Source organism: Salminus brasiliensis, chromosome 12, assembly GCF_030463535.1.
Source record: "Salminus brasiliensis chromosome 12, fSalBra1.hap2, whole genome shotgun sequence".
In the NCBI taxonomy this organism is placed as follows: domain Eukaryota; kingdom Metazoa; phylum Chordata; class Actinopteri; order Characiformes; family Bryconidae; genus Salminus; species Salminus brasiliensis.
Genome location: NC_132889.1, coordinates 24,036,836 through 24,057,969, shown reverse-complemented (window position 1 = coordinate 24,057,969; position 21,134 = coordinate 24,036,836). Strand labels below are relative to the sequence as shown.

At 39.8% G+C, this 21,134-nt stretch overlaps 2 protein-coding genes across 10 annotated transcripts in view; one reads left to right on the top strand and one right to left on the bottom strand.

Annotated features, from left to right (window-relative positions):
* The window catches only part of rps2 (ribosomal protein S2), a 267,844-nt gene that overhangs the window by 58,981 nt on the left and 187,729 nt on the right, over positions 1-21,134 (bottom strand). The window lies entirely within an intron of this gene.
* The window catches only part of spag9a (sperm associated antigen 9a), a 55,122-nt gene that overhangs the window by 20,934 nt on the left and 13,054 nt on the right, over positions 1-21,134 (top strand). For 4 of the 9 annotated variants that reach the window (XM_072693677.1, XM_072693671.1, XM_072693679.1 and 1 more), the window contains exons 5-19: positions 1,504-1,660; positions 4,052-4,135; positions 6,828-6,972; positions 8,040-8,133; positions 9,044-9,165; positions 11,627-11,641; positions 14,179-14,236; positions 14,366-14,518; positions 15,612-15,663; positions 16,600-16,730; positions 17,950-18,006; positions 18,688-18,843; positions 19,815-19,944; positions 20,273-20,365; positions 20,517-20,669. In XM_072693677.1, coding sequence (XP_072549778.1) covers positions 1,504-1,660; positions 4,052-4,135; positions 6,828-6,972; positions 8,040-8,133; positions 9,044-9,165; positions 11,627-11,641; positions 14,179-14,236; positions 14,366-14,518; positions 15,612-15,663; positions 16,600-16,730; positions 17,950-18,006; positions 18,688-18,843; positions 19,815-19,944; positions 20,273-20,365; positions 20,517-20,669 — 1,600 coding nt within the window. Of the gene's footprint in view, positions 1-1,503; positions 1,661-4,051; positions 4,136-6,827; positions 6,973-8,039; positions 8,134-9,043; positions 9,166-11,059; positions 11,072-11,626; positions 11,642-14,178; positions 14,237-14,365; positions 14,519-15,611; positions 15,664-16,599; positions 16,731-17,949; positions 18,007-18,687; positions 18,844-19,814; positions 19,945-20,272; positions 20,366-20,516; positions 20,670-21,134 lie in introns of all 9 variants that reach the window. The other 5 variants (XM_072693673.1, XM_072693676.1, XM_072693674.1 and 2 more) reach the window with 3 other exon arrangements.

Sequence of the window (21,134 nt, the reverse complement as noted above, 5' to 3'; positions counted from 1 at the left end):
TTCTTGAATCCCCAAAACATAAACTTTACAAAACTAGGTACCTTATAATGGAATTTTTGTAACGTTTTGGAGCATTGCTATTGGTCACATTTATTGTGAAATTGTGACAAAATGTAAAGAACAGTTGTCTGATTTGCATTTTATGAATGAGTGAAAAAACTATTTTTGTGTGATAGTGATGATTTACTACCTAATGTTTTGTATTATTCTGGAGTTATTGTTATTTTTCAAAGCATTACATTTTTTTTAAGTATTATTTAAATATAACATATCTAACAGAAAATGTGCCAGGTAGAAAGGTTATGGCACATTGTATATGTCCAGTAAACAGACAATGTGCTCAGAAATGACCATATTAAAATATTAAATAGTATAAAAAGTCAGTATATAAGTTTGTTATATTAAAGAACTATAACAGTTTCTTAACACTTATTTTTTCTTTTTTTAATTTAATTCCATTTTTTAAATTTAATTCCATTTAGAACAATAAACTTACCAAAGGTTGGCATTTAACATTTAAATTGTTAATAGGGGATACTTTTTAGATATTAGATAATGAATTATGTGATTGCACTCTTATTAACATTCTGTATTGGGCAAAATAACAGAAAGTATTATATTACAAAACATGTGAATGCATTTAATAACATGCCAATTATTTTACATCAAATAAAAATATATAAATATCAAAATGTAATCTCTCCCCCTTGACTTACAAACACATGTTGATTGTAAGTTCCCATTTGCAAGGATAAAGGAAAAAGAGCAGTTTAATGCGTTTAAGTCATGAAAGACTGATACGCTTAACAGCCCCACCTGTGAGACTTGCCATGGCTGGTCCTTGGTTAGTACTTTTAAATAAATATATTTCCATTTAGGAAAACAAACTGACCAAAGTTATATAATTGTGATACTTGAATTAGAGATCTCGGTTAGTACAGTCCTACCTGTGAACAATGAACTTATGAACAATGAACCTTGTACTGCTTTATCAAAACCTCCCACTGATCTTCCCACAACACACAGTGTATCCTTAAAACTCTGCCAAAACACAGGGACTGTGTTAATTGATATAAATTTGTCTCTCAAAACAACAGGATGTGGCTGCCTTGCTCATTTTAGCTCACGCTGAAAATACGTACACTCACTAAGAACAAGGCCTCAATGTTGCGCTTTGACCCCTGAGCTTCTGGTACCTTAACCATCTCACTGCATAACCTCAGTATAGCTTTTCTGCCTTCAAATGACTGTAAACAAACACTGCTGAGCTCCTGAGGCTGAAGTTGGCTTCTTATTCACCAGTTTCTTCTTGGAATTTGTTTCTTCCTCTTTGTGGACTGGTGTTGAAGTTAACTGCAGTTCCACTTAGCAGTGCCAGGTGCACCTCATTCAGACATCATTACAGCTAAGAATCCATGATCTGGTCTTGCCTGCATGTTCGGCTGCTGATGTATTTATCTGTCTGTCTATCTATCTATCCATCCATCCATCCATCTGTTTCAGGAAAGAGCGCCCCCTCTCTCTGGGCATCTTCCCCATGTCCGGCGGGGGTGGAAGTAACTCCCTGACTCCAGAAATCCTGGGCCGGGCAGAGACTCCAGGGACAGAAGGATGGAGATTCAATGACCTTAGCCAGCCGCGATCCAACACCAGCCTCAAGGTAACTCGATCTGCACCAAGTTCCAAATGCACCAGCGACATGGACTACACTAGGACAGTCAACAGGATCCGAAACACAATCTGACGAAAAGCTTCAACCAGCCGACTTCAAATCAGGGAGCTAGGAGCTCGATTTTGAATGCTAGTGAAGTTGATAGACTGTTTGAGGAGAAGCTTGAGGAGATTTTGAGTGAATTTGAGAATACACTACTAGCACTCATGAACTGCCAGATGGCCTGGGGTGCCAGAGCAGTGCACTTGGCATTTGTAATGACTTGGCTTTGAAGATGAAGGGGAATAGGAAGAGAGAAGCTGCTCTCTGATGTTTTAGCAGAGCCAGTGACAGAATTAACATCACGCTCTCTGTTTTTAGATTCCCAACGCCTCCTCATATCTGCCACAAACCTGGATGCTTATTAGAGCTGCCTCGGCCTCGTGCTCTTTCAAATGTCTGCTAGAAAGAGAGATGTGTTCCACCATACTCGATAAACCATCTCTTTGTACACAATAAAGCAACAGGGATGCAGTATTGATTTCTTTGATGCTTTTTATGCTACTGGAGTCGCCTAGTGTGTGCATTTACTGGCCACTTTATTAGAACCCCCTTCTTTGTAAAGGCCACTTTGCTGGTGTACGGTTAGAGACTGGAGTCTGTTGCCTGTTGCCTGTCTGTTGCCATGCCTAGGTTTGGACACAGTGGTCAGTGTGTACAATACATATTATACTTTTCAATATACTACTAGAAGTGCATTGTTTCTGATATCAGCGCTGTCACTGTAAAAAGCTTGTATATCCAAAATAACAACTTTACAAGAGGTGAAAAAAAACCTTGGTAACTTTCAATGAAGCTCAGTGGGAAAAATATTTGTTGCATTTCTATAGGGAGCTAAAGGGACGAGAAATTGACCACTGATGGTGATGCATGACAACAGATGGACTGCAGACTTCGGTTGTACACTTGTGTGTGGGGCACTTGTCAGAGGCGTGGTCCTCAAATTAGGCATTTTCGATTGTTCTAGCAGAGCATTCAGAAGGAAAAGGCTGTGTTTGGCATTGTTTATGCATTGGAACATGGAATTACAAGCTGCTGAATGATGTCTACAGGCCTGAGAAGGGGGAAGCTGGCTTTGCTGTAGCTTTCTCAATGTGGGCTAGCATGGCAACATAAGGTAAAACTTATGTAGACAGATTGAGAGGTTTAAACACTGATATAACTGCAGCCAAACCAAGCTTGCATTGACTGTTCCTGATAAAGCAGTTGCATCAGCTGTCTGTAGAGCAGGGGTCTTGTACTATTGAGCCAAAGAGTTGTTGCTGTTGTTGTTGACTGTACTGGTTTAAAATGGAAGTGGACCTTAATCTAAATCTGTGCTTCTCTTCCTGCTGCTTAATTGACATGTGTAGTAGCCGCATGAGAGTTTTTACAACACTGTTTAGCAGATTTACTACAGGGGTATCATTGCTGCCTTTAATGCATTATGCATACAGACTAGTTGCTTGGACTTTTCAGAATGTACTTCGAACTTCATAGCGCACACTCACTCTCACTGGCTTTTATATGTGTTTGAGCTGTACTGATGCCTGAATAAATATCCATTTGCACCTCCATACAGAAGACCCCAGCAAAGATATGTATATATATAAATATACAGTACTGTGCAGAAGTTATAGGAAAGCTCATTATTTAAAGCCATTTTTCTTGGCAATAAGAGCCTGTGTACACCTGGCTCTTACAGTTTTGATGAGAAACCATTGCTTACAGGAAGTAAAACACAAATGCGTTGATGTTCTTTTTATGTGAGGAAGTAAAATCGGAAATTAATTACAGTTAAAAGGAAGAAGAAATTCTCATTTTGGAGGAAGTGATTGATATCTTGTGTGCAAGCTGGAAGATTCAAATTGGGTTCCAGATTTTTTGGCTCCAGCCAGAGCTTGGATTCATTCAATTTCATCATCAGCTCACCTGATTTAACGTCATTAAGCACTGATTTACCAAACCAGGTGTTGCATGAGAACTGTAAATAATACTGGACACCCATGACGAGAGCTTTGCAGATGTTTTAAACAACACAGTGATGTAAAACCATTTTAATATTAGTGTTTTACTAAGCAAATAAACACTTACTTCCCTGATAAAAATAAGCTTTTAAGGAGAAAACCTTTGCACAGTACTGTACTTGTGGGTATCTGCACATTTCAGCGATTCACGTGCATAAAAGCGCAAGCTGACGACTTCTATATGGAGGCCTGCCGGAGCTTAGAATGCTGTCATATGCATGTCGAGCGGCCTCATAAAACGACGTGGCCGGTCTCAAACTCGCCAGCGTCCAACAGCAAACGAGCGAGCGGACCAAATTCCACCTGCTTTACTTGAATTCTCTTCCCTGAGCAGTTGGAGGCAGAGGACCCTCCGCAGAAAAGCGAGGGTAAAAGCGCACAGGAGGCTTGGGAGAATTCGCTGGCAGACGACTGCAAGGTAGTTGGCTGTGTGGTGGCCGGGAGCGCAGTCCAATTCACCGCCGTGCACGGATGCTGCGCGCAGTACCGCAGCATCCATACCCCCATCGTCTGCAGTGCAGGCTGAATGCAACCACTGAGGTGATGTGTAGGTGTAGATGTTTCTGAAAGCAGTTGAATTGGGCATCATCACAACAAAGGACGAGCCGGACAGCCGGCCCTCCTCAGGGCTAGTGTTTAGATCAATAAGTGGTTCCATACAGCTTGTTCGTAGTGGTTTCATTGCATGGCGTTTCAGTTGCACAGTTGCTTCATTCCTCATTTCAACTTTTCTGTCATTCTGGTAGACTAGTATCAAAACCATCCCGCTCTACTGTAGTCATACTGTAGTCATTGACACTTTTTGCTGCAAGGCTAATTGCCACAGTTGCTGTAATTGTAGGTTTTCCTATGTTTTTCAATATATGCAGTTGTGCATAGTAGCTACTTTGCTTCATCTGTGGGTTGGTTTTATGTGGGAAATTAGCTTAATTGTGTTAATTGTGTTGTGTGTATTCGTTCGTATGTCTTTCAGCTGTTGGTGTTTTTTTTGCAAAAAGAAAATTGTCCTGGCAAGTGAAAACATCTTCAATCTAATCTCTACATCTAATATTTCTCATCGTGAGACATTTGAAAGGAATATTGGGTAACACTTTACTGTAGGCCTGCATTTTTAAGGCTACACAGCACCTTACAACTTACATACATATGCATATACATAGACAAACCTACACTATATGTTCAGTAGTTTGTGGACACTCCTTCTAATGAGTTTCACTGTCTAGTCCCTGTAAAAAAATACTGTCAATGCAGTAGCACTCCCTGGAGCAGATAAACATGAACTAAACATGGGCTAGAGGCGTGTACAGCCCCCTCATCATGGAATGATGGTGCCTTATACAAAACTTTTGGGATGTGTTGGGGAGTTGCTGATGAGGTGGGGTGGTGATCATTCAACATCCTGATCTCACTTATGCTTTTGTAGCTGAATACAATCAAATCCTCACAGCAATTCTCCAAAATCTAGTAGAAAGCCTTCTCTAGATAGTAGAGACAGTTATTCCAACAAAAGCAGGATCAACTCTTTTTGGAAACCCTTGGTTTTGGAAGAATCTATGAATGCACAGGTGTCCCAATCTGTTTATATAGTGTATATAGTATATAGTGTATAGTATATAGTGTAATATTTATATGTATATAAGGAGATGTCTCTCGCTTATTAGTTCCTTACACTCTGGGGTAAAATGACCATAAAAGTGGGGAAAAGCAACATTCATAGCAACTGAGGCTTATTGGCAGATAGATTTTTGTTAGTTGTCATGAAAGGTTTATGTAGGGTCCTGAAGCCTTATAACCACTGCCCTGTAGTAAAGTGTTATTATTAAAATTATTAAATTATTATATATGAGTATTCGAGTTATTTCAAGACATTTTTGTCCTTTTATCTACAGTCTTAAGAGGTTATTTTTACAATAGTGAAACGTTTTGATGCTATACATAACCATTTTAATGGATTTTTAGAGAACTATCTAGAAGAAGTTTTGCTGCTTGTATCTAAAGAATTATTAAACTAGACAAATACTTTTTTATATTGCTTTTAGGCATGCTTTTAGTTATTATGGTTCCATAAAGAACCTTTACCCCCTTTAGCAGGGTGTCTTATTCTTTTAGCAGAATATTTTGCCTTATTTTAAGAAATAATGCTTGAAACAAATCAGAAAAAAAGTCGAAACTGTCTAAAAATCATCAATTCTAAAATTAGAAATATTAGAATGCTTGGGCTCCAAGTGGTCTCTAAATGGCACTGCCACTGTGACCACTAGGATTGCTGTTTTGAATCCCAGGTCATGCTGCTAGCCATCAGCAGCCGGAGCCTGAGAGAGCACAATTGGCCTAGCTCTCTCTGGGTGGGTCTCTATCGCCCCTCATCACTTCAGTGTGATGCTAAAGTAATGATCTGCTAGCCAATACATCAGAGCTGGTTAGCTGGTGCTTTCCTCCAAATGCACGTTGCATCAGAGGACGTGTCGGAGGAGGCATGCATCAATCCCTCCCAGTTTTGGGAGCGTTACATGTAATAGGGGAGAGTACTAACAAGTGGGTTGGGTAATTGGCTTGTATTGGCTAGATTAAAGATGATTTCTCTTGCCTAGATATCATTTTTTGCGGTGTGTCCCAGTGAGCTTTCTGTGTGATGTCTTATTATTTGTCGCGTTCCTACGTCTACCTACGTGTCAATGTTAGCTTTTGTGCTGTAGCCCAGTTAATATGGTGTGTTGTATGTGTCTGTTGTTTCCCTTTGTGTGTGGCTCTTCTAGATTAAATTATAAACTGACTTCATTGTTTAGCTTCACTTGCTAATGCTACATATCTGCAGTAGGATTTCACATTTTAGATGATCAAATGAAATATTTGTGCTTCCATACCCACCCCCCCTCCCCCCCATTTAGACATTTTACTAATCTGAAACTAGAGAGTTCTGTCCTGTGTGCTTGCTTCGTCAGTCCTTGAAGTTCGTCTGGTGTTCTGTGTTACTCAGCCTCAGTTTGAGTTGCTTGTCAGTCAGCGCCAAACTGAGGTACTCCATAGTGATACGTTTCCACCTGAGGTCTGGCCGTGACCTCAGATCCTGATTCAGTTGCATGGTAAGAGTGTATGCTTGCTTGTTTCAGGACGAGCTCTCGGGCTCCAGGTCCATCACGCCTATGTCCACCACTGCCTCTGACCTGGCTCTGGACTCTCACAGGGAGGATGGCGACGGCTCCAGCAGGAGCACTGAGGTGCAGGCTGCACCGGGTACGCGCACCATCTCCGTGGGTGAGTCTCAGCAGCAGCTAGTTAAAATATTTATAGTTTCACAGCCGATTACATATTCGTAATGGGGCTTGCGTCGTCTTGCAACCCAGAGTCTGGTGTTTCCTACCGTTAAGCCTCTTTCCAGGTAGCCATTAACTCACTGTTTTTATATGATGCGTAGGGGACGCAGCTGTGAATAATTTAAATGTATTAGTTATAGACCTGTGTATTGGCAAAAACCTGCCGAAACCACTCATATCACGCTACAGGGGTTATGATAACATATTGCGATACTGTAAGCAAAACATTATATTGGGATATAAAAAAAAATCGAATAGAAAATTTGTCATAGGATAAAAACACACCGCCATATGTATAAAATCCCAGTTAAAAAAGAGGTTAACTGCAGTCAGAACAGTGGGATCTGAGGACAGAGTACTAGACTGATATCTAGTGGTCAGGGTTTAAGCACAGCACTTAATGTACCACTGTCTGCCACAAATCTTTGCATGTTAACTATTAATTAATTTATTATTATTAATTTAATCATGTGTTTTTAAGAATCGATACAGTATTGCAAAACATAAAATCGTAATACTTTGATATATCAATATTTTCTTACACCCCAATTAGTTAATTAGCAAGTATTAAAGAAACAGTAGTCAACATGCCGTAGAAATGCACTCTGCTCTACTTAACAAAGCCAAATACTGTTGCTGTCATGCAAAACCATATATCTCTATTTTTGCCTTTTTTCACTTTTTGTGACATAATTTGAAACAATTTATTGTGTAAGAATTGAATGGATCAATAAAAAACGCCCTAAAATAACTTCATATATTATATTTTTGCTTTGTGCCTTGTTTCAGTTTCGAAGATACAAGGTTTTTACATGACAGTGACAATGTACTTATTGATCTGCCAGTACTTTACAAGAGATCAGACCAACTGAACTGTTATCATGTTATCATGTTATCAGCTGCAAGTGGTGTGTTACTGCTAATAGCAGCAGAAAAGGTCTTTAACATTCAGGGATGTTCGAGCTGTGTTCTAATGGCTGTATGATGTGTCCAATCTTTCTTGAGCAGGTTTAGCGGAGAATGAAGAGAAGTCTGACGTACAAGCTATTATTGATTCTACCCCGGAGCTCCATCTGGAACTCAGCGGCTACAGAGGGTCCAGGTGCCTTAAATTCTTATGTCGAAATAAAATGAAATCAAACTGCAGACATAATAATCTGAATATATTTAAATTAGCAGCATTATGCTAGAATGTGCATTTCTTGCGCCTGGGCTTCCCTTACAGTCGGGAAGTGGACTTTGTGCTTTGAGCCACCACTTAAGGAAGTGCTTTTCACATGCATTTTACAAGCTGAGAGATACAGAATTGTTACTGAATGTAAAAGAAGCGTGATGCACTGATTACATGAACATCTGTGTATAGGAGCAGCAACAACACTACTCTCCCTGTTACAGGCCAGTGGAGGGTAACACACTGTTTGAGGCAGGCTGCATGTACAGAGGGACTTTAAGCTAAGGCAAAACTCATCATTAGGACAGGCAGAGGTCAGAAAACATGTAGGCAGGTATATCACAGGCAAATCCATAATCCAAGTAGCAGAACAAGCCACCCAAGCACGTCAAGCATAGATAGCATCACAGTGACTCCACGAAGAGCACTCCAAAAAGAGGTGATTATGAGCTCCCCACTGAGGCCAGCAGAGGGAGACATTACATGGAGCAGCAATATAATTTTGAAGCTGCTATTTTAAGGTATAAATGCTACATAATGCTGCTTTAAATGCAGCCGAATGCTCAGTATATGGGAAATCATTTTAAGCCTATTTGGAAAAGCATCTCAGTATCCCTGGATGCTCTTGTAGCTGGGAAAATGGCAATAGCATGTAAAACTATCAAAACAATGGCAGTGTGGCTACCTTAAATAATCTAATAAAATATGTAAAATAGTTAATAGTAAAAAGTTAGTGTAATAAAGTCGGAATGGGAACTTCTATTGTACATGATTTGGTATTTTAAAATTGTGGACGTATACGAATCCAGAGTTTATCATTCCCTCTTCTAATGTGTTCCAGTACACCAAATAAAGGCATCGAGAACAAGGCGTTTAACCGGAACACAGACTCTCTGTTTGAGGAGTTATCCTCTGCAGGCACTGGTCTCATTGGAGATGTGGATGAAGGAGCTGATCTACTGGGTAGGATTTATTTTCTGAAAAGAAAAAACAATTGCTTTAAACAAAAAGGATTGTCTATTCATTGTCAACAGTTTGTTTTGTGTCTTCATGGGACAAATATTTATAAAAAATATTGATTAATGAAATATTTGGGTTGTTGGAGCCATTCTGTTTCTTTAATCATATTCTAATTGCAAGGAAGTGTAGTATTGCATTGCACTGCAAAGTCTTCAAGATGTCCGTACTTTCAAGTCTGCGCCAAATCAAAGAATAAACCTGGCACCAGCATTTGTACTAGAAAGCTTACAGCAGACAAAATTTTGCTATTAGTACCTGAAACGTCCAACACACTAGCAGTTTTTAAAGGTGCTACAGAATGCATTTATTGAATATTTTAATTAATTTTTCTGAGTATAAATAGCAAGATAAATAGCATAGACTTTGTGTGGGATAAAAAAGAGATGCAGTTTTATTAGTTTATCTTCAACCCTGGCCCACAATAAAATGTGTTTTACCTTTGTGTTTGTGAATAATTTAACAAGCTCTGCATTAATTGGCTGGTTTTACATTACCGGGAATACTCTCATAAGCATAACCTAGCATTGCAGAGCATAGTTTTTAGCGCTGTAACAACATTGTAATTATTTACGGGAATATGTTGCTTTCGCTCCATGTCCTCTTTGATGCGTTTGGGGTAGCACAGATACCCAGGGTGGTGCTTCTCTGGTGTGGTGCGTTCATCACCTGGCTAGGGTCAGCTTTTAGCCTTGCACGGATAAGCACCGCAACCGTGCAAGGCTTTTATGAGCGGTTCTTCCCCCACTTAACAGAGGATAGCTTCTAGCCTAGCTCAGGTGTCTGCAGGGGCCCTTCTCCGAGTGGCGCTCCTCCTGGTCGGCTGGAGTTAGCATTTAGCAACCCTTTTACAAGCAGTGCTTCCCCCCCTGGTAAGCTAAGCGCAGATACATGCAGCAGCTGTTCTCAGAGCAGCGCTCTCTCCGGTTGCCTAAAGTAAGCTTTAGTAAGCTCACATGCATATTCTCCTGAAGTGGCCCAATTTGCTTTTTAATGAAGAGACAACAGTGTTTGAGGTTCATGGTATGTCACGTCCATCCTTTCATTATTAAACCATGCCAAGGTAAATACAGTTTTCCATTCTAGAGCACCTTTAATATCCATATTCCAAGCTAGAGAAAGGGTGGCACAGCTCTGTTGTGTGCACCTCATATCTATTCCTTATCCGTAGACAGCCTCTTTAATCATAATGGCGTTTTCTGTTAGGACATGGTGTAAGACAGAAGGCCCTCATAGCCACACAGAATGGTTTATGGGCTTTTTAAAGGGATTTGAAAGACCCAACACACTAGGCATGAACAAATGATCATCAACAATGGCTGAAGCTCAAAGCAGCATTCTACAAGAATTGGTGTGTTTTGCAGTTTGGAGTGTAATGTACTTTTACACCACTACTGTAAATGCAAATTATGACTTGAGCCCCTCCAAATGGACAGCCTTTAAGCGTCTATTACTTGTTAGCTTCATGAGTCTCGTGGCTCCAGTGCAAAACCAACGAAGCAACGTTTTGACACCAAGAACTTCTAGACTCATTGGATTATTTTGATTTGAGGGAGAAAACTGTAATGTTGATGTTCTGGCACACTGTTGATTGTGAGCATTACACATTAGTAGCCTATTCTCTAGGTATTGACAGCCATTGAAATGTTGCTTATTTGTCATATAGTTTTTATCGAAGCCAGGTTTGTATCCAGTGCTATCCTGTGTTTCTGTGACCTAACTGCACCTGTGACAGCATGGGGACAGTCTCTGTGGTGTATGTCAGGCCCTGTAAAGCTAACCATGCTCTCTCTCTCCACGCTGTGTCCTCCTGTTCTCTGGCTTTTGTCCCTTATCCCAGTGGAGTATTCTGGTGTGTATATATCCTTCCCTTCCTTCGGTCTCTCCTTCTGTTTGTCTGTCTCTTTGTCTTTTTCTGTGTGTCTGTATGTGTCGTTTCCTCTCTTAATCTGTCTTCCTGGTTCCGTCCATACATTTATTAATTTCTTCTTTTCTTATGTTCTGAAAACGAAGTTCATTTAGTTTGACGTAGTGTTTTAAATGCATTAGTTATGCTACACTTTTAAAAATAAAGTTGCTTCAGACCACTTTTGGCTTCATAAAGAACCATGTTTGCAATCGGGAGGGAAGAACCTATTGAGAAAGGTACTTTTACATGAAGTTAAGATTCTTAAGATGTTTAAAAGGTTTACGCTCATGGAGCCAAAGGTGGTTTGTCTACAGCATCACTCAAAAAACCTTTCGAAGCACCTTCATTTTTAAGAGTGTACACAAACGGAGGGGTAAGCCCACTGCTTTTCTCGATGTGTTTAAAAACAGCCTGGTTGACCTGTCTGTGTCATTTACTCAAAGACTATCCTCATCCTTCTCGTTCTCTCTGCCTAACATGGACTGCATGCTTTTTCAGACCTGAGTTTGCTTGGTAAGACATTCCATCCCATCTGCATCTGACTGCCTGCCTCACTCTTCCTCATGTGCCTACACTCAAGTATTTGGTTTGGTGCCTTTTGCTTTGTTTCTTTCATAGATATTTGTGTTTGTGTGTGTGTGTGTGTGTGATCACTTTTAATAATGTATTGTTGTACACGTCGTACCCCGTCTTTGCTAAAAGCAAGGATCGCTCCATCCTAAAAAAGAAACAAGCTAACACTGCTCTCTGTGAATGGTCAGTAGTGCTCTGATACATTGGTTCGTCGATAATCTCAGTGTCGAGATCCCATAGGTGTATCTGTTTTGGCAAAAATCCAGCCAATAGATTGCCAGACTATTGTGACTTCTGTTAATCTATAATAAACTGACAATGTTAGAAGGAAACCCAGTTATTTCTAAAGACGAATTTGTCACACACATACCGTCGCTGTCACGCAAGAAACTCGTATCTCCTAAAGGAAAAAAGTGATTTAATTCCTCGCCATTTTGGAGCATTTCTGTTGTGTTAAATTTCAACACGAAATGAAGGTTAACCAGATTTACGAAGTGAAAAAGCAGTAAAAATGCAAATACAATTTTTTTTCATGACAGTGACATTATGCTAACCTTCATCAAGGCTCATTTCGGTCCCAGCAACAAGCTGAACTGGTAAATTTGACACAAAACACCATCATGGTTAAAATAGCATGGAAAGGCCTATCAAAAACCTAGCCTTTATCACAAGGACAACACAAAAACCTTTCTATGGAAATAACTGCTGAAAAATCGATTGCAGACGTCAAGGAAGCTGTTGCTGATTTTATTTTTTAGACATTGCGAGTTACCACTGTTTATTTACTCAATAACACACAAGAAGTTGTGCTGTACTGGAAGATACTGGCACAGGTGTGCTGCGGTCAAAGATGGCCAAAGATCAGCTCTATGCCAAAATCAACAATATAGCAGGACTTTGAGTGTAGTATTGCGATTATACCACAGTTCTGATTGTTATACTTATGTCCATGAAGGAAAGTAGCTGGGATATGTAACATTAATTGAGCACTGCTGCATTTCAATACTGAGGGATATTTCCTTTAATGAAAAATGTCCGTCTTGAACGCATTGTTCTTGTGATGATGCTTTAACAACAACATGGTGCTTTAAACACAGAAATTGGTCGTTTGTAGTTTGTGTTTGAAATTAGAGTGAGATTTAAGCAATTCCCTCCTGTGTCTGAAAATCATGCTCCTGAAAAACAACACTTGGGTTTTCTCATTTTCATCAAAGACTCAAAGTCTCTAACAGGTGAATTAACTCTTTTTAAGTAGACTGATCTCACCAAATTGGTCTCAAATAATATTCATGAAAGTAAAATGCTACTTTCTTGTTAAGCACTCTTCTACATCTCAGAAATCTATCAGCAGTCTGTCATTTCTGTCCAGACAAGTAAATGTTAATGTTGATCTCCTCTTTTCTCCTTAAAAGGGTATTTTGGAATAAAAATTTAGAAACTAGTGATCTTTCGCTGACGCACTATTTCAGATATTCTCTTCAGACAAAGAAAAGAGATGCCATTTTTCTTTGGGTTGAGCCCTATTCGGATGGTATTAATTTTACATGGGGAGTAATGTAATTATTAGCAGAGTATCTAAGTAATTTTAGTTCTGAATGTGCCATGGCAGTCATTTTTACGGACTGCAGGCACCGCCGTCACTAAAGATACTGGTGCCTTTTAACTTCTGTAAAACAAGCCATAAAAATAACCATAGTTTTTTTCTCAAATATTGAGACACTTGAGGAGGAAATGGCACAGAATACCTTGGGCCGTTTTTGCCAAACCTCAGGATTGCAATGCTTCTGGCAGTCATTATATAGCGTAGTCTATAGCTTACATGTGTTATGAAGCTACTAGTTAGCATTAGCATACATGGGGACCCGGGTGGTCACTGTGATCAGAGGATCGCTGGTTCCCCCGAGAGAGCACAATTAGCCTTGCCCTCTCTAGGGTGGGTGGTGCTATATCCCCACATCACACCATTGCGGTACTGGCTGATGCGTCAGAGCCAGGGATGCAGCGCTTCCCTCCAGGCGCGTTGGTTGCCTGTTGACGTTGCATCGGTGGCAGTTCAAAAAAGAGGTGTGGCTGACTGGCCACGTGTTGGAGGGGGGCGTGTTGCCCACCCCCCCCCCCACACACACACACACTAATACTTTATTAGTGGTCACAGGAAGCTTTTTTGGAGATGACAGCAGTGCGTAAAATCAGTAGCCACTTCCATCTCAAGATATGTCAAGACCACCTTAATAAGGCTTTAAAAGGTCTCCCAGCCAATGACACCTCGAGGTCGGAGCTAACTGTGGTATAATTGAGCTGTCGAATGTGACGTTTGACAGCTGGTAATCACATCAGTCACAAAGGCTATGTTCTACTGCAGTGATTGAAGGCTGTTTAATTTTTGGCCATGTACAGTTATTTTTGTGGGATTTTTACCAATTTATTTTTGTTTATTTATTTTGTCTCTCACTGGTAGTTGCTCTCGTTCTCTGCAGGCATGGGCCGGGAAGTGGAGAATCTTATTCTGGAAAACACACAGCTGCTGGAGACAAAGTAGGCACGCTTTTTAGACAAGCACATTTCCAAAGCAGATGGTGCTCTTTTGCTCAGAAAAGATGAGTTGAATGAGACAATGTTTGTGAGGACTGACATATGTTTGTGTGATTGTGTGATTGTGTATAGAAATGCGCTGAACGTAGTGAAGAATGACCTGATAGTCCGCGTGGATGAGCTCTCTTCTGAGAAGGAGGTTCTTCAAGGGGAGCTGGATTCAGTCCTGCAGACCAAGGCCAAATTAGAGGAGAGGAACAAGGAACTGGAGGAGGAGCTCAAGAAGTACGTGTCACCTTCTTTCTCTCAGAGTCAGAGTCTTTGTTCAAGTGTTTGATATGTCTCACTGCCTTTGAGCATGCCTAGTGTTCCCGACACTGGCAGCAGGAATGACTCATGCAGTAAAAATGATTTGAGCGTGAAATGATCATTTCACTTGACTCACTTTTTTTTCACATAATTAGCATATAATAAAAAATCATCTGAAAATCTCTGACTCTTAGTAGGGTGGTACATTTTGACCTAACAAAATGCTTTGATTCTGTAGCAGTTAAACAAAAGATTTGCTGCATCATGAAATGTTCACTTTCACAACATTTCAGTTTTATTCATTTTCATCTGGGTTTGAATTGGATTATTTTGATTACATTTAAGAATTATATTTAAAAATGGATTTAATGCACAATACTATTTACACTATTTATAAGAACTATTGCAGAGGAATGTAGAGAATAAAAACAGTACACTCATTTAAAAACAAATACTAAAAAATAGAGAAATATATTTAGGTGAAAATTCTTCAATATTATTGTAATCCGTTACATTCAATTATAACACTCCAAATTAAACACAATTGATTGATCTTCAGATCGGCGCCTTAGGGCATTTTTACACCTTGTATCTCAAAAATGTCAACTTTACAGAATAATGAAAAAAAACTTTTAAAGATTTTATTCATTTTGTCAGGTACTTTTGGAGCATTTCTATTGGTCCATTTCATCTCAAAATCTTTAGATAATGTAAAAGAGAAATCAGATAACATATTGTGTCAAAAAGTATCTCACCAAGTTAATATAATCTGGGCTAGGGATGCCTTTTGGTGTTGAAATCCTAATTCCTTTAAAACAACGAATAGCCAAATGTTTCATATATTAGACTCATAATTTTTAGACTTATTGTTATTTGGAAGAGCAATTCTGGGTTACTGTTTGCACCCCTATAGAAATACATGTTTTATTTCTTCATAATATTAATCCAGGTGTTTTTGAAAAATATATACTAAATAATATACAAATATTGGATATCAGTATGCACTGTACTCATATTGATGCACTGCTAATCTGCAGACTGACTAGCATTGGCTCTTTATGTTCAACAGAGTTCGAGTTGAAATGGAAGAGGTCAAACAGAAAACCAAGGATGAAGATGAGGTATGTGGGACTAATGTATGTATGTTCATTTTGGGGCTTTGCGACAAGTCAAATGTTTTTTTTGTCTTTGGTGCGTATAGACCATTTCAGTCTCCCGAATGCAGAGCAAAAGCGATAAAGCAAGAAACGACTAATAAATGATCAGGTATCTGTATCAGATCCTTTAAAAGGAATTTAAGAAGGCAGTTCTTTTTCTGCTTATTTAAAACGTTTGCCTGATGTGACATGCCAGAGACATGACAGAGTGACGCGAGTCAACTCAAGTGTGTTTCGTTTACACAAAAGTGCACCAGACACACCCAGCACAGTACTTCTGTAAACCTGAGTCTCTGTGATGGCTCTTGCTTTGTGGCCAGGAGGCTAGGGTGCTCTCTCTCATACTGGTGAGAGACGTGCTTCTAAAGCTGCTGTGAGTGCCTTCGTAAAAAAACTGCAGGCTCCCAGCACTATAAGGCAAGCTAAACAGCGACTCGGCCTTCCTCCCACCACACTTTGTTGAAATTGAGTGTGTTTACAATAGAGAGGCAGTAAAACCATCTCGCAGTTTGGATGCGTACAATTACTTTGTTAGTGGAAAGGTCTATAGTGTAGAGAGAATCAGTAGAAGGAGTAGTAAATGTTAGTGACCCTCAGATTAGGTGAAGTTTGCCCCATCTGTTGCTAGTAAAAGTTAGGCAACCCCTTGCTGTGTGTTGGAAATCTGTGCACTTTAATTTCTGAAAGGTTGTCCCTCGCCTGAGGGAACATTCGGCATCCGAACAACATGGTCCTAATTTTTCAATTTTCAACATTCTGTCAATAAATCAACCAACAAGTCGGACAAAAGAACAGAAGCGTCTTTGGAACAGCTCCGTAATTTCCTATGTTGGTGAATATTCATTTAAAATGTTCTATTGACACCCAAACCTTATGATGGCTTATGTTATTCTTTGGCAGAGTGATGTGCCCACGGCTCAGAGAAGACGTTTTACGCGGGTGGAGATGGCCCGTGTGCTGATGGAGAGGAACCAGTATAAAGAGAGACTGATGGAGCTGCAGGAGGCAGTCCGGTGGACAGAGATGATCCGGTAAGGGATAAGGATAAAGGATAAGGAGACTTTATTGTCATTCGCATCACATGTGGTACATGGGGTGGAACAAAATTGTGATCTCAAGGTCCCGGTTACACCCAAAGCGCAATAATTGAATGGATAAAATAATAGAATATAAAAAAGGTAGACAAAAAAAAGGAACAGGGGGGAAAGTAAAAAAGGTTAAAAAAAAGTAGCAGCAACATGATCACAATATAAGAGGAGTGTAACAGCATAAATGAATGAATAAGTAGCAGTAGCATAATAAAGTGTCCTTCATCATTCCTGATTCATTACATTTATAGGCACTTACACTACATTTCCAAATATGTGAGGACACCGCTTTGTAATGAATGACTTTTTTGTTACTTTAAGTTGTATCCATTGCTAATACAGATGTGCAAACACATACACACAGCTTGTCTAGTCCCTGTAGAGAAGAGCTGAACAGAATAGGACTCTCTGGAGCTGTGTTCTCTGGAATGATGGTGGAGTTCAGTAAATGAAAGTAACGTACAGTGAACCTCATACACTGTTATCTTCTCTTCCAAAAATCCACAGAAGCCAAACAAAGCTGGAATACAGGCCCATTCCAACCCCCCATAACTGTTACATAAAAGTCTTGACTTGTTATATCTGAACATGCATCTGTACATACACCTAGCTCACTAGCAACAGCCTTTTGAGGAGAAATGCAGTGGCAAAAACACTAACGGCACTAACGGCAGCTGGCCAGGTAAGGCACTGATGTGTGTTGTGAGGAAGCCAGTAAAGTGAGCGGGCTAACCTCACCAGACCATACTACAATCTTATCAGATAGCTGACCGTAAATAGTACAAATAAACAGCATAGTTTCATAGTTTCCTTTTTGGAAAGTAGTAGATTCTATGAAACACATCAAATGAGAGGCCATTGGAAGAGGCTGAGGGACAGCATTAGTGATGCAGTTTTTAAAATTTCAGTAAAACATTTGCATTCTGTTTCAACAAGTTTAAGTTTCTGATTATTCACAGACATTAACTGTGCCTTTGTTCTCCGAATGGTGCTCCCTTTTGTGGTCTGCCAAGGCTCTCCTCTGATGTAGATGTTAGATTAATCGGCTAACTAGGCCATCCCATTGCTCTGGGGCTCCAAGCAGAAGGCTTTCCGTCTTTCTAGAAGCAAATTATTTGCACACATCTTTCTTGCTATGGTTGAGTATGTTGTTCCTCCACAGAGCTTCAAGAGAAAATCCTGCTCTTGCTGAGAAGAAGAAGTCCAGCATCTGGCAGTTGTAAGTACTCTACCTCCAGTAATTTTCACATGCCACAGTCACAGCAACTTTATGATCATCTGATGTGTCCATACTCACTTTCTTTATCTCTTTTCTTTTGACCTGTTTGTGGTCTTCAGCATGTGGGTAGAACATTCATATCTGCACTGTTCCTTTTTAGACCTCAGTTCAAACCTAAGAAATGCAATGTCTAGACATGCTTTAATTTTAAAACTGCCCCAGCGTCTTCTCCTTGGGTTTCACCTACATGTAATGTCTCTCAGTTTGTCTCATATTACAGAAAAGGCCTCCAATAGTAGTCATGGTCTATTGTAGCATTAGTTATTAGTAGGCATAGAATTTTTCATTCCTGATGATTCTCATTATGTATTATTTTAATCATTTATAGCTACATTTGTAATCAGTTACTTTCCTTCTGTATTGGTTAATTTCGTCACACACAACCTTTGTGAAATTGTGAAATAGCACAAGAATGGCATTAAGTGTTGTGGCTTATTAACGGAAAACTCGAATCAGGAGAATTTGATCCTTCAGCTGTTTGTTTAGTTCAGGACAGACATTTTTGACAGCAGTGGTTGGTGGTGCCCCTGGTAATCCTTTGAATGAGTGCATGTATGGTGAGTATGTCCGTTCTGCTCCTTTTCCCACCCCTGCATTAGTTTTCTCTGTGTGTTGCCCCAGCTTCAGCCGCCTGTTCAGCTCCTCGTCCTCTAGCAGCGCGGTGAAGGCCTCTCCCTCCAATGTGAGGTACAACCCACCCAGCGGCATGAGAAAAAGCAGCACCTTCTCCCAGTTCCCCACCGAGAGGTCCAAAGCCTTCGACTTCCTCAAAGAAGAGTAAGCACTGCTGCAGTCTTACAGATTACAGATCACCCACAGATTATATTTGACTAAAGACTGCATTTCCCCATTTCCCTACAAACACACCTAGCAAATTTGTGTTCAGTTTTGAGCTACGAAGCTATTGAAGCTAACAAGTAATGGAAGCTTATACTACACCAGATAGCTTAGTGCAATACACACATAGTATACATATATATGTGTGTACTTGGATGGTCTATTGTATTTTAGATGCTCACCTGACATTCAACTGAATTCCTATGAAACGCTACTGAACTCTAAATGTAAATGACTGAATGTAACCTCCCACCCAATCCTAAACTTAACCTTAACACTAAATCCTAACCCTAATTTAACTCTAAAAGGGTAAGGTTAAGGTTAGAGCTTAGAATTCAGTTGCATTTAAGCAACATTCAGTTGAATGTTAGTTGAATTTCAGGTGAACATCTATGAAGCATCTCAGTAAAGTGTTACCATATGTTTTGCTATTGAGCTCCCCCTTTTGGACACATATTAATGTGCATTTCTTGACAAGCTGAATGGTAGTTAAATGAAAGAAGCATGTGGACTGACAAGGTCGAGTAACTTTACAGGATTTGACGCAAATATAACTTTAAGGTTATTTAGCGTTACACAGTTCTCGACAGAGGTCTTGTGCACTCATCCTTAAAGTTACACAACGCCTTAGCAGCGTTTGAGGCCCGTGAAGCAATGACCTTACTATTACAAGTTAGTGTACCATCAGTAATTTGAAGCTGTTATTTACATATTGTTTCTTTAAATAATAACAGACATGCTCATGTGGTTCTCCAACAAACTATATAAAAAAGAAACATATCCACTGCAAAGTTAATGTAGAAGCTGCAGCTATCTTGAAACCTGAAGAACACTGTATATTTGTAGTACTCTATTGCTTTAAGATGTGTGTTGTATATCAGATTTGGACTGGGCTTCTTTCTCGTTCTCAGCGTGGACCCGTGCAGTTCTCCGTCCCGTAGGGAGCAAAAGAAGGCTCAGTACCGCCAGGTCAAAGCTCACATGCAGAAAGAGGATGGGAGGATGACGGCTCATGGCTGGAGTTTGCCCAGCAAATTCAAGGCAAGATGCAGCCACAGAAGTTTAACGCCTTAATAAATGGCCAATGGTCCGCCAGCAGGTCAAAAGTTTTATTACACACTTTTGTTACCTAGGAAAAGCCCCACCTGTTTGCACAGAAGTCCCTGCAGATACTGAATAATACACTTGAGTGTGTAATAAGCCTTGGATAGATTATTAAACTGCTGCAGTAATTATTGATGAAATTATAAGTTTAGTGGTCATTCTAAATAAAATAGATCTGTGATCTAGTCACAACATTATCCATGTTATGCAGTGCCAGTTTCTTAATAAATCATTGTCCTGTGCCTAATTGCGTTTCCCTTTACAGGTAGCAAATGGTGGGCAAACAGAGAGCAAGATGAAGAACTTGCCTGTGCCTGTGTACCTAAGACCCTTGGAGCAGAAAGATGCTTCTATGAAGGTAAGCTCTTTGTTTTTATTATATCAATCAAAAATATTATATGTTGATAAATGTGTAAATTACAGCATGGTATAGAATTGCTTCTGCTAATGCACTTGTATTAAAAGCCATTACAGCTTAAATCTAACAGAATCTTCAACTATCTCTCCAGCTGTGGTGTGCAGCCGGTGTTAATCTCTCAGGTGGAAGGCTGCGTGAAGCAGTATCGAGCATGTGTCCTGATGGCTCTGCGACTGAGAGCGAAAGTTCAAAACAGAGAAAAGGCTCTCAAAGTAGCCTGGACCAGCTAGAGCAGGAGATCAAGGTAAGAGCACAATATGTGGCGCATATTAGAATTGCATAAGCACACTGGTGTTTACCTGGACATAAACACACTCATTATACAAGGCAGATCTTTTTTTGTTCAAATGTGCATTTAGCTGTTTTCAGGGTTTCAAATATTGAGAGTGTAAATGGCTGTGAGAAAGTGTGCCACATACAGTCATGTGAAAAAGATCTTAACTTGAAACATTTAAAAAGAAATGGAGGTAATATAACTAAACCAATAAAACTGAAGAAATATATTATAAAAATCATCAGTAACAATTAAGAGAAATGTAATGAGGAAAAAGTGAGGACACCCTACGCCCTAATAGCTGGCATTTCCAGTAGGTTGTGCAGGTATTCACATTTTCATCGTGCTCCATCTGACACTATAAAGAATTCCTAGTGAATTCCATGCTTCACAGTTGATTTTCGTTCTTGTGCTCAAATGCCGTGTCTGGTTTAC